This window comes from Vicia villosa, linkage group LG1 (assembly GCF_029867415.1).
Source record: "Vicia villosa cultivar HV-30 ecotype Madison, WI linkage group LG1, Vvil1.0, whole genome shotgun sequence".
In the NCBI taxonomy this organism is placed as follows: Eukaryota; Viridiplantae; Streptophyta; class Magnoliopsida; order Fabales; family Fabaceae; genus Vicia; species Vicia villosa.
Genome location: NC_081180.1, coordinates 175,649,910 through 175,665,453, shown reverse-complemented (window position 1 = coordinate 175,665,453; position 15,544 = coordinate 175,649,910). Strand labels below are relative to the sequence as shown.

At 38.1% G+C, this 15,544-nt stretch overlaps 1 protein-coding gene across 1 annotated transcript; it reads left to right on the top strand.

Moving 5' to 3' along the window:
* The first annotated feature begins 6,006 nt into the window (after positions 1-6,006).
* On the top strand, positions 6,007-6,855 carry LOC131659926 (uncharacterized). The gene is made up of 2 exons (XM_058929038.1): positions 6,007-6,434; positions 6,546-6,855. Exons 1-2 carry the CDS (start codon positions 6,007-6,009, stop codon positions 6,853-6,855), a joined length of 738 nt encoding a protein of 245 aa, XP_058785021.1.
* Positions 6,856-15,544: the final 8,689 nt, after the last annotated feature.

The window sequence follows — 15,544 nt, the reverse complement described above, 5'->3', positions numbered from 1 at the left end:
GGAATAAGCAAAAAGACAAACACTTGGTGATAATGTTCAAATTGATGATGATTCAAGATGTGGTGAATTGTGATGTTTATGCAGAACCTCAATTCACAATTTTAACACTTGAATCGTTAATCAATTTTGCAATTATGACCAAATATGAACAGAACGTAAATGAAAAGATAAAAGCGAGAAGAACACGATATTTGTTCAGGCAGTTCGTCGATCGTCCTCGCTACGACTACGTCTGCCCCCAATTCCAAACTGAAATTGGGAAATCTTTCATTAATGTTGAAAGCAGTTTATACAAAGAAGATAACAAAGCGATAAACCATAAACCAATTATGTCGATCCTTTGAATCTTCTTCCCCCTTAATCTTGAACCAGATCAAGGTGATCCAAGAGCTTCACTTGATCCCTTTTCTGCAGTGTCTTGAATTGCCTTGAACCCTTGTTCTTCAATCTTCACACTCAGATGGATCCTCGATGAAACCTCTTGATAAAAACCCCCAAGAAACACCTATCTTGGAGGACAAAACCCTCGGATTTTATTCACCAAAAACCCCACAAATCTTCACCCACTAGGAATCTTCAATTCCGTTCCATGGACGTTATCGAACTCGATCACTAACCCTCAACGCAAGAATGATTATGTGTAATTGTGTTGGAGATGACGAAGAACGAAGATGAGAAGCCTTTGTGTATCTTTCAGTCGTTGGTGTTGATTTCAATAATTGAACCTTGGATAATATATATGAGTTGCTGGTATGTTGGAGCAGAGTGAACACATGATTTGGGAAGTTTTTAGCAGATAGGTCGACCTACCTTGGTGCTTAGGTCGACCTAACAGAGGTAAGAATGAGTCAGAATGAATTTGTTGCCAGTTGAGTCGACCTATTGCTAGGTTAGGTCGACCTAGAATCAGTTAATTCAGCTTTTTGAAGAATTCTTCAGATTAGGTCGACCTGTGGATGTGAGTGGGTCGACCTAACAGTGATATGACAAAAACTCTTCAGTTTAGGTCGACCTGGGAGTGTGGTTAGGTCGACCTACTTGTGGTATTTCTGAAACTTTCTTGTTTTCTTAGTTTTGAGTCGACCTAGATATATTGCAGGTCGACCTGATTTGTCTTGAATAGCCAACCTAGCATTTCCTTGAGTTCTTTTGCTTAAGCCTTGTTGTTTGTTTGCTTGTGGAGTTTGCCATGGATCAAAAACTTCTTTGTGAATGTGACCTTGTATTTATATATATATATATATATATATATATGTGTGTGTGTGTGTGTGTGTGTGTGTGTGTGTGTGTGTGTGTGTGTGTGTGTGTGTGTGTGTGTGTGTGTGTGTGTGTGTGTGTAGAATTGTTACTAGAGAAGAAGTTAGTGGAGTAGTTGGAATACAATGGTATTGGTTAGAAACTAACAAGATGGCAAACTAGTAATTAAGGTTTAGTTGAAGGGCATTTTAGTCATGGTGCAAAGTTTGCATGTGGACTTAAGGTTGTGTTTGGTTATAACACCATAAAAATCAGATTTTTATATAGAGAATAGAGAGAATAGAGAGGGTAAGCCATTTTCTTCACTTTCAAACACCAATCCCGTATTCCTTGAGTAGCCTGCACTAAAACAATCATAACCTTCTTCTCGTAACTCGGAATGAGGCAAGGACGGACTTTTCAGAAAGCTCACGAAATTCTCTACAATCTACATATATGGTTCGCTTCTTGCATGTCCTTGAGGAGGGAGATACTCAAGTTTGAAGTTAGGGGTCTGAAGCTGAAAGTTTTACACGAATTTCATGGATAGTCTTCATTCAACAAGCCATACCTTTTTACTTGAAGCTCTAATTTAGGTAATTCTTGCATTTCTGGATTCTACACAAAATTCCCTTCAATTTAGTATATTGGTTCATGTTTATAGCTTCTATATCGAAGGAGAAAAGGGAGTTTAAAACTTGGATGTTCATGTTGAAAATTGGAGAAAAGGGGTTACAGATTTGTTGTTGATGGAGGTGAAACTTTGGCCATGGTGGGAGTTCTATTGATACATGGATGATGTCCTAACCTCCTTTTTGGTCAAGGTGAGTTCCATTAGTTAAAAATTTGGGTAGGAATTGGGGGAAATTGTATGATCAAGGGTTTAGGTTGAGATTATATGATGCATGTTTGATTTCATGATGAAACATGAGTGATTGTTATGCTAATTAATGCCTTGTGTTGTTATTACATGATGAGACTCGAATTTGGCTAATTGGGGAACCTTAGGGATGTATTAGAATGCTTTGGGACTGAATTATGCAGGAAAATATGTTATTTTTTACTCTGCTTCAGGTGCAAATCGATTTGCATATACTGTAAATCGATTGCTCACTGAAAGAAAAATGACTTTTATTGTTTTGATCATAACTTGAGTTTCGTAACTCGAAATGAAGCCCGGTCGGAAGCGTTGGAAAGGTATTTTAATTACCTTTATGAATATGCTTAGATATCAAGCTTCTAGTTAATTTAAAAGTTATGGCAAATGGACTTTTAGTTACATGATGTTGGATTAACATTAATAGAATTAAGAAATGTATGTTTAATTCCCCCGAGTGCGGTTTTGTTCCATGTCAGGAATCAGAAGCCTCTTTGTTATGAGACTAATGTGTGTCTGTAACACCCCAATTCTACCCAAGCATTTAGGCAAGAAAATATCAGAGTGTTAAAATTTCGTACAACACTATTAGGATGTTACACTAAGTAACCAAACAAACACCTAGAAAACAAACGGCCATCAGCGATGCCAAAAGCATGCAACACCTGCCTATAAAACGATACATAACACACGGAAGATATGAACATATATATACGTATAGCTCTCACTCTCAAAGAGGAGTTTTCCAAAATAAAGTGTTTACAATACACATCAGCACATCATCACATATACATGTTCAAAAGAGTCATATACAAATAAATAACAACAGACTCCCGACTACCCGGTGTTACTTATCAGAGCAACCGACAAGACCAACTGGAGAACTACCTCTTCCAAAGACTCCCGAAGCGGCTAATCTGCAGGATGCCACTCAAGCATCAAATCAGCAGAAGGGTGAGTATATAGTTCATTACGAATAACTATAATATATGTAGTGACTAAAACACAATTAATCAAAATACAACACACGGATAAACATAATATCTCAAGAATAAAAGTCACGGCAATCCACTCATTCAACCACAATCGATATATAAGTAATGCGACACATGAATTATAACATAAATTATAAAAACAGACAATGATGAATGAGACTCGACTATGCATATACATGTGGTACCAAATCCGGAGTAAACTCCTCCTTGTCATTATGACAAATACACCTGCCGAACATTATGCTAGGACTTTATATCACTCAGGAAGCCCGCAGGCTATTGTTATCGAGCATGTAGCTCCCACTGATGACCTCTTGCCACTCAGGCAAATACACCTTGTCGAGCATTATTATTAGGAGTGAATTAATGGTAATTTCATGTGTTAAATTAACTACCTTTTGAGCTAAAAGTGAATAGATCTTGTGAATTTTACGGATTTTATAGTTAGAATTGAACTTTCGAGGTTCGATGCTAATCTTAGAACAACTTGCATCACTTTGGGTGTTATTTGTGCAGATATTGAAGCTAAGAGGCAAAGACTAGGAAACACGCAGGCGTAGAGCTCTAGAGAGGAAGAATCACAAAGAAGAAAGAAGAATTAAAGGGCGAGCCGCGCCAATAAAGGGGCGAGACGCGCCAAACTCTTTGCCTTGAGTTCGCGCCGCGCCATTGCGTGCCGAGGCGCGGTGGCTGCGTTACAAAGTTAAAATATTATAAATAGAATCCCTAGGCCTCATAAGAAAGGGATCTTTTGTGAGCGAAATTAGGAGAGCATTCTGAGTTTGCAGCCGAGAACAACAATCGAAGGCCAAATCTTTACCAATCGAAGACATTCTGTTGATGAAGATGAATCCCTCTATTAATTCTTGTGTGTTCTCCATGTCTATGGAGAGCTAAATTCCTCTTGTTGAGTTTAAGGTAGTAATTAACCTATGAATATACAATATCATTGATTCTTTCCTATGAACAATTGTTTCAATTTATTATCAATAAGAAACCTTGTTTTTATATTAAATTACCGTGGAGTCTTTGATCGAAAGAAAAGATTCTAACTTTTGCCCTAGGTTACTATATTGATTCAATTTCAATTTGCAGAGATGGAATTGTGATTGATTTTTCATAATTATCATTCCTTATTACTATTATCGATATTGATATTTGGAGAGATCGAATCTCATACCGGTAAAAGTCTATCTAATTTGATTTGCAGACATGGAATCATATTTGAGGATAAGTGAAGATAGTAATTCAAAAGATTGTTTAATTGTGAATTAATTGATAAATTGTATAGGAATAGGTTGATGAACCCTAAGGCTCAACATATTTCCTTAATCGTTAACAAACGTTCATTATTTGCATTTAGATTATTGCTTACATTTGATAGTATTATAATCCTAAAACAAACCTAAATAACTTTTCTCACTCAAAATAATCAACTATAGAACGGCAGTGATATTAAACCAATCCTTGTGGATACGATATATTACCGAAAATATTTACCCACAAATACTTTCAACAAATTGGCGCCGTTGCCGGGGATTGGTGTCAATATTGCACGCATTGCAATAGTTTTTATTTTGAGTTTTTGTTACTATTTCATTGATTTGGTTGTTTCACTCGTTTGTTAGTTTGTGCAGAAATTCGTGTATGCGCAGTAAAGTCACAAGTGATCAACTTCTTTTTGATCCCGAGATCGAAAGGACCGCTAGGAGATTAAACAGCAAAGCACGAAGAAGAGCAAACATAGCAAGAACAAGAGACAACGCAACCGCGACATCGTCACAACAACTTGAAGCTATTGACGAGTCACAAGAAGGACTCTTCTTTCACGAACTATTCACGGAAGAAGAACCGGAAGTTATTATACAACCTACTGTTGTCAACATGGCTGCTACTGGTCCATGTGCTAATAGCCCAAGGCTCAACCCACAGTTCGCCGGATTGGATCACGAAGATCCGTATACACATCTTACTAGATTCTATGAGTTAGCAGGTATAACTGGTGTAGCTCAAGCTGATGAAGAAGCACTGTTCAAGAGGTTGTTCCCACACTCTTTGTTATCTAAGGCAAAAGATTGGTATCTGGATCAACCCGAAACAGTGATGACTGATTGGAATACCTTAGAAGAAAAATTTCTGGAAAGGTTTTACTCTCAAAATCGATTCTTTGAAGCAAAAACAGCGATAGCAGTATTCTCTCAAGGCAGTAATGAATCATTGAATGAAGCATGGGAAAGGTATAAAGCTATGTTGAGAAAGTGCAAAGGACACGGTTTTGCGGAAGTTGATCAAATCCACATGTTCCGTAACGGGCTCACAGCTACGAACAAGACACTCTTGGATGCCACAGCTGGTGGTTCACTAATGTCCAAGACACCTGCTGAAGCTACTCAGATAATAGAGCGAATGGCTCTAAATGATCGTCAGGGCAACCATGATCGAACGGTCAGAGATAGGAAACCCGGAGTATTGGAGTTGAACAACAGTGATGCTCTGCTGGCCCAGAATAAGCTACTAACATCACAAGTGGAACTTTTGGCACAACAAATGTCTAAATTGCCACAACAAATCAAGGAGCTGAATGGGGTATCTAATTCTTATCAAGTTGCTAAGTGCGAGTTATGCAAGGGAGATCATCAAACAGGATTCTGTCCACCAGTTCTGGAAGAGGAAGTGAATTACATGAACAATAACCAAGGACAAAGGCAGAATCAATATCAAAATCCTCCGTATCAACAAGGGTATCCACCAAGGAATAACAATCAAGGTTATCAACAAAGGCCACAGAATCAGGGATACCAACAACAAGCCTTTCAACCTTACACTCAACCGTCGCCACAATAACAAGGAGGACAATCTAAGTTGGAAGAGACCATGAATCAGTTCATACAAATGTCAATGACGAATAACAAGAATCAAGAGGCAGCGATAAAAAGTTTGGAAACTCAAGTGGGTCAACTGGCTAAACAACTTGCAGCTAATCAGTCAAATGCAACATTCTCAGCCAACACTCAAGAGAATCCAAAAGAGCACTGCAAAGCGGTAGTGACAAGGACTGGGCAAAAAGGAAGTAATAATGAAACTGAAAGGAATGTGGTTGAAGATAATACGGAAGAGGAAGCTGAAAAACATGACGGAGAAGATGAAGAATATGAAATTATCAATACTAATGCTGAAGAAGAGAATGTGAATAAAGAAGTCAAAAAGAAAGAAAAGCTAAAAAGAAAAAGCAGTAGAGAAAAGTTGGCAAGCAACGTGATACCCAGTCAACATTTTCCGTATCCTCATGCTCCATCAAAGAAGGACCATGCCAAGCAATATGCAAGGTTTATGGAAATTTTTAAACAACTACAAATTAATATTCCATTCTCCGAAGCAATTGCTCAAATGCCAAAATATGCCAAATTCATGAAAGATATCTTAACAAAGAAGAAAAGACCGAAAGAAGAAGAAGTTGTTCTACTTGATGCACAATGTAATGCCATAATATCACGCCTTCCTCAAAAGGCAAGAGACCCCGGAAGAGTCACATTGCCGGTTACAATTGGTAATCAAAATATCGGGAATGGACTGATTGATTTAGGATCAAGTATCAATCTAATTCCTCTATCAATAGTGAAGCGGTTGGGAAATATTGAGATGAAGTCAACAAGAATGACTTTACAGTTAGCAGATAAATCAACCACTCTAACTTACGGTGTTGCACAAGACATGTTAGTGAAAGTTGACAATTCTTGTTTCCGGTAGACTTCGTTGTGATTGACATGGAAGAAGACAAGGAATCACCTATCATTCTTGGGAGACCATTCATGAAAACAGCCCGAATGATGATCGACATTGATGATGGTATAATGAAGTTAAGAGTTCAAGATGAAGAGGTATGCTTTAATCTCTTCGATGCCATGAAGCAACCAAATGACAAGAATGACTGTTTTCGCATGGATGTTACTGAAGAGAGTGTAGTGGAAGTGGCGAACCAAATTCATCTATCTAGCCCTTTAGAGAGATCTCTTGTTGAATCTTTCAATGTACTTACTCAAGAAGAAGAAAAAGAGATTGAGTTGTTTTTAAAGGAATTAGAAAAAGGTGGCAACACGGTCACAAAGGCGGAAAAGATAGAAGATTTGGAGTTAAAAAAAGGAGTTAAAGAGTCAAAGATAGAATTAAAGCTACTCCCATCTCATTTGAAGTATGTCTTTCTAGATAAAGAAGGAGATAAACCTGTCGTTATCAGTTCTAAGTTGACTCCAGACGAAGAGGCACGACTCATTCAAATTCTTCAAAAGAACAAAGCTGCAATTGGATGGGTATTGGCGGATCTGAAAGGAATAAGTCCTGCCTATTGCATGCACAAGATTATGTTAGAAGAAGAATTCAAACCGGTAGCTCAACCGCAAAGAAGACTAAATCCAACAATGAAAGAGGTAGTTAGGAAAGAGGTGATCAAACTTCTAGAAGCAGGTATGATTTACCCAATTTCTGATAGTGCATGGGTGAGTCCAGTACATGTTGTACCAAAGAAGGGAGGCATGACGGTGATCCGTAATGACAAGAATGAACTCATACCAACAAGAACAGTAACCGGGTGGAGAATGTGCATCGATTATCGTAGACTCAACAAAGCTACGAGGAAAGATCATTTTCCCCTACCGTTCATGGATCAAATGCTTGAGAGGTTATCGGGGCAGAATTACTATTGCTTTTTAGATGGGTATTCCAGGTACAATCAGATTGTGGTGAACCCAAAAGATCATGAGAAGACAGCTTTTACATGTCCATTTGGAATTTTCGCGTATAGACGGATGCTATTTGGATTATGTAATGCTCCAGCTACTTTCCAACGGTGTATGCAAGCCATATTCTCCGACCTCATTGAAAAAAGTATTGAAGTATTCATGGATGACTTCTCCGTATTTGGAAAAACTTTTGATATGTGCTTGAATAATTTGGATGTGGCACTTGGAAGATGTATTGAAACCAATTTGATATTAAATTGGGAGAAATGCCATTTCATGGTGACTGAAGGGATTGTACTCGGACACAAAGTATCTTCCAGAGGACTTGAAGTGGACCCGGCCAAGGTGGAGGTAATCTCAAAACTCCCACCTCCAATAAATGTCAGAGGAGTAAGAAGTTTTTTAGGTCACGCTGGATTCTATAGAAGATTTGTGAAAGATTTTTCAAAGATTGTCAAGCCTTTGAGTAATTTACTCAACCAAGGTACCTGTTTTAATTTTGATGAATCTTGTGTTCAATCCTTCAATGACCTAAAAGACCGGCTGGCCACCGCACCTGTGATCGTAGCGCCCGATTGGACAAACCCCTTTGAACTAATGTGTGATGCGAGCGATTATGCCATTGGTGCAGTATTAGGCCAACGAAAAGGAAAGATATTTCATGTCATACACTATGCAAGTAAGGTGTTAAATGATGCTCAAGTCAACTATGCCACCACAGAAAAAGAATTGTTAGCCATAGTGTATGCCCTTGAAAAGTTTAGATCCTATCTCATTGGGTCAAAAGTGGTAATCCACACAGACCATGCGGCCATTAAATATCTGCTTACTAAACCGGATTCGAAGCAAAGGCTCATTCGTTGGGTTCTCCTTTTGCAAGAATTTAACATAGAAATCCGGGATAAAAAAGGTACAGAAAATGTGGTAGCAGATCATTTATCCCATTTGGTCAATGTAAACGTCACCAACCAAGAAGCTGAAATAAATGATGAATTCCCGGATGAGCAACTTTTTCAACTCCAAATAAGACCTTGGCTCGCCGATCTTGCTAATTATAAAGCAACCGGTATCATACCAGAAAACTTTGATTGGAGTAAGAAGAAAAAGTTGGTAGCCGATGCAAAATATTATGTATGGGATGACCCATATTTGTTTAAGATAGGTAAGGATGGCATTTTAAGAAGATGTGTTACTGAAGAAGAAGCACAACAAATTTTGTGGCACTGTCATAATGCACCTAGTGGTGGGCATTTCAACGGATGGAGGACGGCAACAAAAGTTCTCCAATCCGGATTTTTATGGCCTACTATTTTCAAAGACGCCCACCATCATGCAAAGAATTGTGACAAATGTCAAAGAGTTGGAGGGATAAGTAAACGTGATGAGATGCCGCTTCAAACCATTATTGAAGTAGAAGTTTTTGATTGTTGGGGCATAGATTTCATGGGGCCTTTTCTTCTATCTTTTGCTAATGAATATATTCTAGTTGCAGTGGATTATGTCTCCAAGTGGGTAGAAGCCATCGCTACACCAAAAGCGGATGCCAAAACGGTGCTAAAATTTTTAAATCGAAACATATTCACACGTTTTGGGATGCCTAGAGTGATTATAAGCGATGGTGGATCTCACTTTGTTAATGAGCAGGTAGCTAAAGTGTTGGATAAGTATCATATCAACCATAAGATAGCATCACCATATCACCCCCAAACCAACGGGCAAGCAGAGATCTCAAACAGAGCAATCAAGAATATTTTGGAGAAGACTGTATCAGAATCCCAAAAAGACTGGTCGGTAAGAATTGATGATGCCTTGTGGGTCTATAGGACAGCATACAAAGCACCAACTGGTGCATCTCCATTTCAAATGGTTTACGGTAAAGCATGCCACCTCCCGGTTGAGGTGGAACACAAGGCATTATGGGCCTTACGATTCTTCAATAGAGATGATAGCTTGGCTTATAAGAAAAGGAAGAATCAAATCCATGAGCTTGAAGAATTCAGGTACCTAGCATATGAATCCAATAAGATGTACAAAGAAAATATGAAGCGGTATCACGACAAGAGAATCAAGAAGAAAGAGTTCAAAGTGGGAGACCTTGTTCTACTATTCAACTCGAGACTCAAGCTTTTCCCAGGGAAACTAAAGTCTAAATGGTCAGGACCGTTCTTAATCAAGGAAGTTAAATCATATGGCGCTATTACTATTGAGGATAGTAAGACTAAAGAAAACTGGACCGTTAATGGAGAACGGTTAAAGAACTACCTTGGGGGAGAATTTGATAGAGAAGTGTGCATAATCTCACTTTTGAGCACATAAGAGAAAGATTTCAACCGTCGAGCCATGCGACGTTAAACGAAGCGCTTGTTGGGAGGCAACCCAACGGAGTAAGTTCTTTTGTTTTTCATCTATTATTTTTATGCATCATCCTATCTTCGCAAACCCGCTATGTGAGTGCAATCACCATACTGCGAGGCCAAACAGACAGTTTGGCGCGCCGCGGGAGAAAAGAAGCGCGCCGCGAAGCAAAACAGAGAGTTTGGCGCGCCTCGGGTGTAACTAGGCGAGGCGCGGTCGTTTGAGAATCCGCACTAACGAATCTGCTGCGCCTAAGGGGAGAAGTCTCCCGTCCCTGGAGAGCTAAGGCGCATATTATGGTTGGCTGGAATCCAACCCTTGTCCAGTAAGGGGGGGGGGGGTGCAGGTGTTGAAACCAATAACCCACCACAAGAGAAAGCGGATGAGATTGATTCTATGTTTGCTAACGGATATGATGATATTGTTGACCTTGTTTTGGAAAATTATTTTATTTTATTTATGTTGTCCCCAATTTAGAGTGAGTATTCCTGAAAACGCAAAGATAATCTCAAGCAAAGTACCAACAATGGAGCAACATGTATGAAAGTGGTTGTGAGTGAATGTTCAAAAATTTTTAGTTCACGTTCTTTTTCAATAAGTAACAAGTCAGGTATGAATTTTCAAACTCAAACTTCTACTGTGTGCATGAAACGTAAGTTGTTAGTAAATACTTTGCAGAAGTTCTTTATGGTACACTATTCTGTTGGATCGGCTTAGCCTTAACCATTGTGAGGAAAGCTTTCCATTGTTTACTATATGCAGGAGACCATCAATTATTTTGACTTGTTTGTATCATGCTAAACCGTTTGTCGCATCGCTTGTGGAAATCTGTGAAAGTGATTTAGGCATTTGTTTGAATCTGAGAGTTTTTCTGAGCCGATTCCATCTTAAAAAAAATTTTCTGTGAGAGTGTGATCCCTTGCTAGCCATTCATTGAGCCTGAGATCAAGGTAAATTTCATCATATGCACCAAGGAAAAACCTGGTGAGTTTTGATCTCAATAAAAAGTTTTGTTTTGGACCATCAACCATAAAATTTGGTGATGTGTTTTCTCTTTGACCTTCATAGAAGTAGGGGAGCATTCATATAATCTAAATACAGGTTGATCTCCAAGTTGGGGAGAGTCATAATCAAAAGAATAGTAAGTCTATAGGTGGTAATTTGCAAAGAACGAAAAAATTCGTAGCTCGAAAAAAAGAGAAAATAATTGTTGAAAATAAAAAGAGAAACATCGAGCTACGAATGAAAAAGAAGAAGGGGTGAAAAAGTTGAAGGTATGAAGGAAAAGGAAAGGAGTTATGATTCGGATGCTTCCCTGAAATAGGAACAACCCTCGTTTGTCTTCTTTTCTTTGAATCTTAAACCACATTACAACCCTGGAAAGACCTTCTGATTCTCAGATTCCACAGGACTTGATGCAAACAACATGGTGAACGTATGATATGGATTTTTGTTGATTTAATTGTTTGGATGAGTGTTTAACCCCTCTATTATTCATCATACTTTTTGATGTGAGTGATTAGTGCTGATTCAATTGCAATTGTGTAGTGTCTTGAACTTCTGGAGGTAATTTTCTTTCAAAATCTGTTTCATGTATATGTTCTAAGTTTGCAGGGAGACGAGGAGTATCCGATTGGGTTGCTGAATTGAACCACTTAAAAAACCTTTTTGAAAAACTTGTGCATGATTGTTGGTATGTTTTGTTGAGGTAAGTAATTTTGTTTAGGGACAAACAAAACTCTATGTTGGGGAGAGTTTGTTAGGAGTGAATTAATGGTAATTTCATGTGTTAAATTAACTACCTTTTGAGCTAAAAGTGAATAGATCTTGTGAATTTTACGGATTTTATAGTTAGAATTGAACTTTCGAGGTTCGATGCTAATCTTAGAACAACTTGCATCACTTTGGGTGTTATTTGTGCAGATATTGAAGCTAAGAGGCAAAGACTAGGAAACACGCAGGCGTAGAGCTCTAGAGAGGAAGAATCACAAAGAAGAAATAAGAATTAAAGGGCGAGCCGCGCCAATAAAGGGGCGAGACGCGCCAAACTCTCTGCCTTGAGTTCGCGCCGCGCCATTGCGTGCCGAGGCGCTGTGGCTGCGTTACAAAGTTAAAATATTATAAATAGAAGCCCTAGGCCTCATAAGAAAGGGATATTTTGTGAGCGAAATTAGGAGAGCATTCTGAGTTTGCAGCCGAGAACAACAATCGAAGGCCAAATCTTTACCAATCGAAGACATTCTGTTGATGAAGATGAATACCTCTATTAATTCTTGTGTGTTCTCCATGTCTATGGAGAGCTAAATTCCTCTTGTTGAGTTTAAGGTAGTAATTAACCTATGAATATACAATATCATTGATTCTTTCCTATGAACAATTGTTTGAATTTATTATCAATAAGAAACCTTGTTTTTATATTAAATTAACGTGGAGTCTTTGATCGAAAGAAAAGATTCTAACTTTTGCCCTAGGTTACTATATTGATTCAATCTCAATTTGCAGAGATGGAATTGTGATTGATTTTTCATAATTATCGTTCCTTATTACTATTATCGATATTGATATTTGGAGAGATCGAATCTCATACCGGTAAAAGTCTATCTAATTTGATTTGCAGACATGGAATCATATTTGAGGATAAGTGAAGATAGTAATTCAAAAGATTATTTAATTGTGAATTAATTGATAAATTGTATAGGAATAGGTTGATGAACCCTAAGGCTCAACATATTTCCTTAATCGTTAACAAACGTTCATTATTTGCATTTAGATTATTGTTTACATTTGATAGTATTATAATCATAAAACAAACCCAATTAACTTTTCTCACTCAAAATAATCAACTATAGAACGGCAGTGATATTAAACCAATCCCTGTGGATACGATATATTACCGAAAATATTTACCCACAAATACTTTCAACAATTATGCTGGGAGTTTATTCCACTCAGGAAGCTCGTAGGCTATTGTCATCGAGCATGTAGCTCCCACTGATGACCTCTTGCCACTCAGGCTAATATACTGTTACCGAGCATTAAGCTCCTACTGGTAACCAATGCCCGCAGGCCACCTGTTAATAGCATTCCGCCATTAACGTATTGAAATGTTATGCTGTGCAAATATATGACTCTATTACACGACAACAACATCATCAACAATATAACACAGTCACATACTCACGTTACACCGTTTATATTCTATCCAAAAGGATACATCACCAATTAATAACATCGTTATCAATTATATCACACCATAATTACCACACAGGCATTAATAAGCACACATCACACATTCACCGTCAAAACATACTGGCCACATTGGCATAAATGATCGCATATTTGCATCACATCAAATTAATATTGGCCATCGGCCCACAACTTCGTCAATACATCAACAACAAGTTGTAATAACAACAATTCAACAATGATAATACATCATTCTCATAACAACAATTACTTGTCATAAAGCCACACATCATGTTAACAATAAACAACCAAACATCGTCACATATCAAGAATGAACATTCATTAATACATAACACATACGAACATGATTTCATGTTAATCCACACATCAACAACAATTGCAACCAAGCACTATGATTATCTACCAATCATATCGCGCATATAAACAATTATGTGTTCTTATCAACAACACCTCATAAACAATTAATCACAAGCTAACCAAACCTATACTATCATATAGACCATCCAATTAGCTTCCTAACGCTTCGAACGGCGTATAAAACGGAGTTACGGATCAAAAGTTATGATCGTTACAAAATCTGTCAAAAATTGGAAAAGCTGTAGGTCGACGCATGGAAAACATAGTTCGAGGCATTGAACTCCTGTCACCCTCGGGTATGCGCACGCTGACCCAATAGGTAGACGCATGGATTTCACAGGTCGACGCATTCTGCAGAAAATGCAGATTTTTGCCTTTTAGGCTGCACAGGTCGACGCAAACCCCTGTGTAGGTTGACCTAAGCTTCGTAGAAACCCTAAAATCACCATTTCCACCAACCAAACTCTTATAAACATTTCTCTAACACCTATACATCATTATAACATAAATATAACACACACATGCCATATAAACAACATAACATTCAACTTTCATGGTTGATTCATTAATCTCTCTCAAACCTAACATTTTCTTACAAAACAAGAAAAAATGGAAGATATGGAAAGGATGAAGAAGATGAACAAGAACAAACTATATAAACCACACAAATGCATAATAAACGACATACTCCCCCTTACCTTGATTTGATTCTTCATCTTCTCCAAAACACTCTTCTTCACTTCCTCTCCATCTTTGCTCTTCTTCTTTTCCTCTTCCTTTTCTTTCTCTTCTTTCTTTCCTTTTCTTTTCACGTTTTATCCTCTTATCTCTTTTCTATCTCCCCCCACTACTCACTATTCACACACAAAATATCTCACTTTCCGGTCCAAACTCAATTGCTCAGAAAAACCCCAAAACGCAGAATATTACCTTAATAATATTTCCAGTACCAAAAATATGAAAACCTTCAATTAAATATTAGTCTGCCATCCCGAACTAATACCGACTGAAATGACTCCAAAAACGGTAAAATTCCAATAAACGTCACAAACGTCCAAATTAAGCATATACTTATTTTTCCGGGCGTTACAGTGTCCATGTACGTTCTAAGTAATCATACGGTTTGATTATGTTTAATATATTCCATGATCGACACATGCTTAACTCACATGTGACGAGTATGTATAAAGGACATGATATTTACATGATGGATTTTTGTCTAATATTATGTGCATATAATACAATGTAAATTGTTTTCCCGTCGTTCCGGTTGGACGTTCGGATGCTTGATTTTTGTGAACTTGCTTTGGTTGAATATGCGTGAATCGGAGTATAACCGTACTACTAGGATAGTAAATCGTGTTTACCCACTATGTGGATGCCCATTGGTAGCCCGTGTGGCGTTTGTGATATGTATTATATACCATGGATGATTTGGCTTTTATGCCTGTTATATATACGTGTCTATATCCGTATACTTTGCGTTGCCTGAGATACTGTTACGGTGGAAGCAAGTGAGGGTATTTAATGGCGTTTCCCACTTGGTAACTCACCTGCGTGATTAGTATGGTAAGTGGGTGATGCCACGTAGGAAATCACTGAATTACTTGCCTCTAGTAACGTCAATTAGACAATGTTACTAGGCTTTCGCTCGGTGGGCTTGTACATCGAAGAGGACATATTGCACCTGTTTATTCACCTGCGTACGGAGGATGAATACCATTGCAGTGGAAGCAAGACCGGGGTCTTTAATGGCGTTTCCCACTTGGTAACTCACTAGC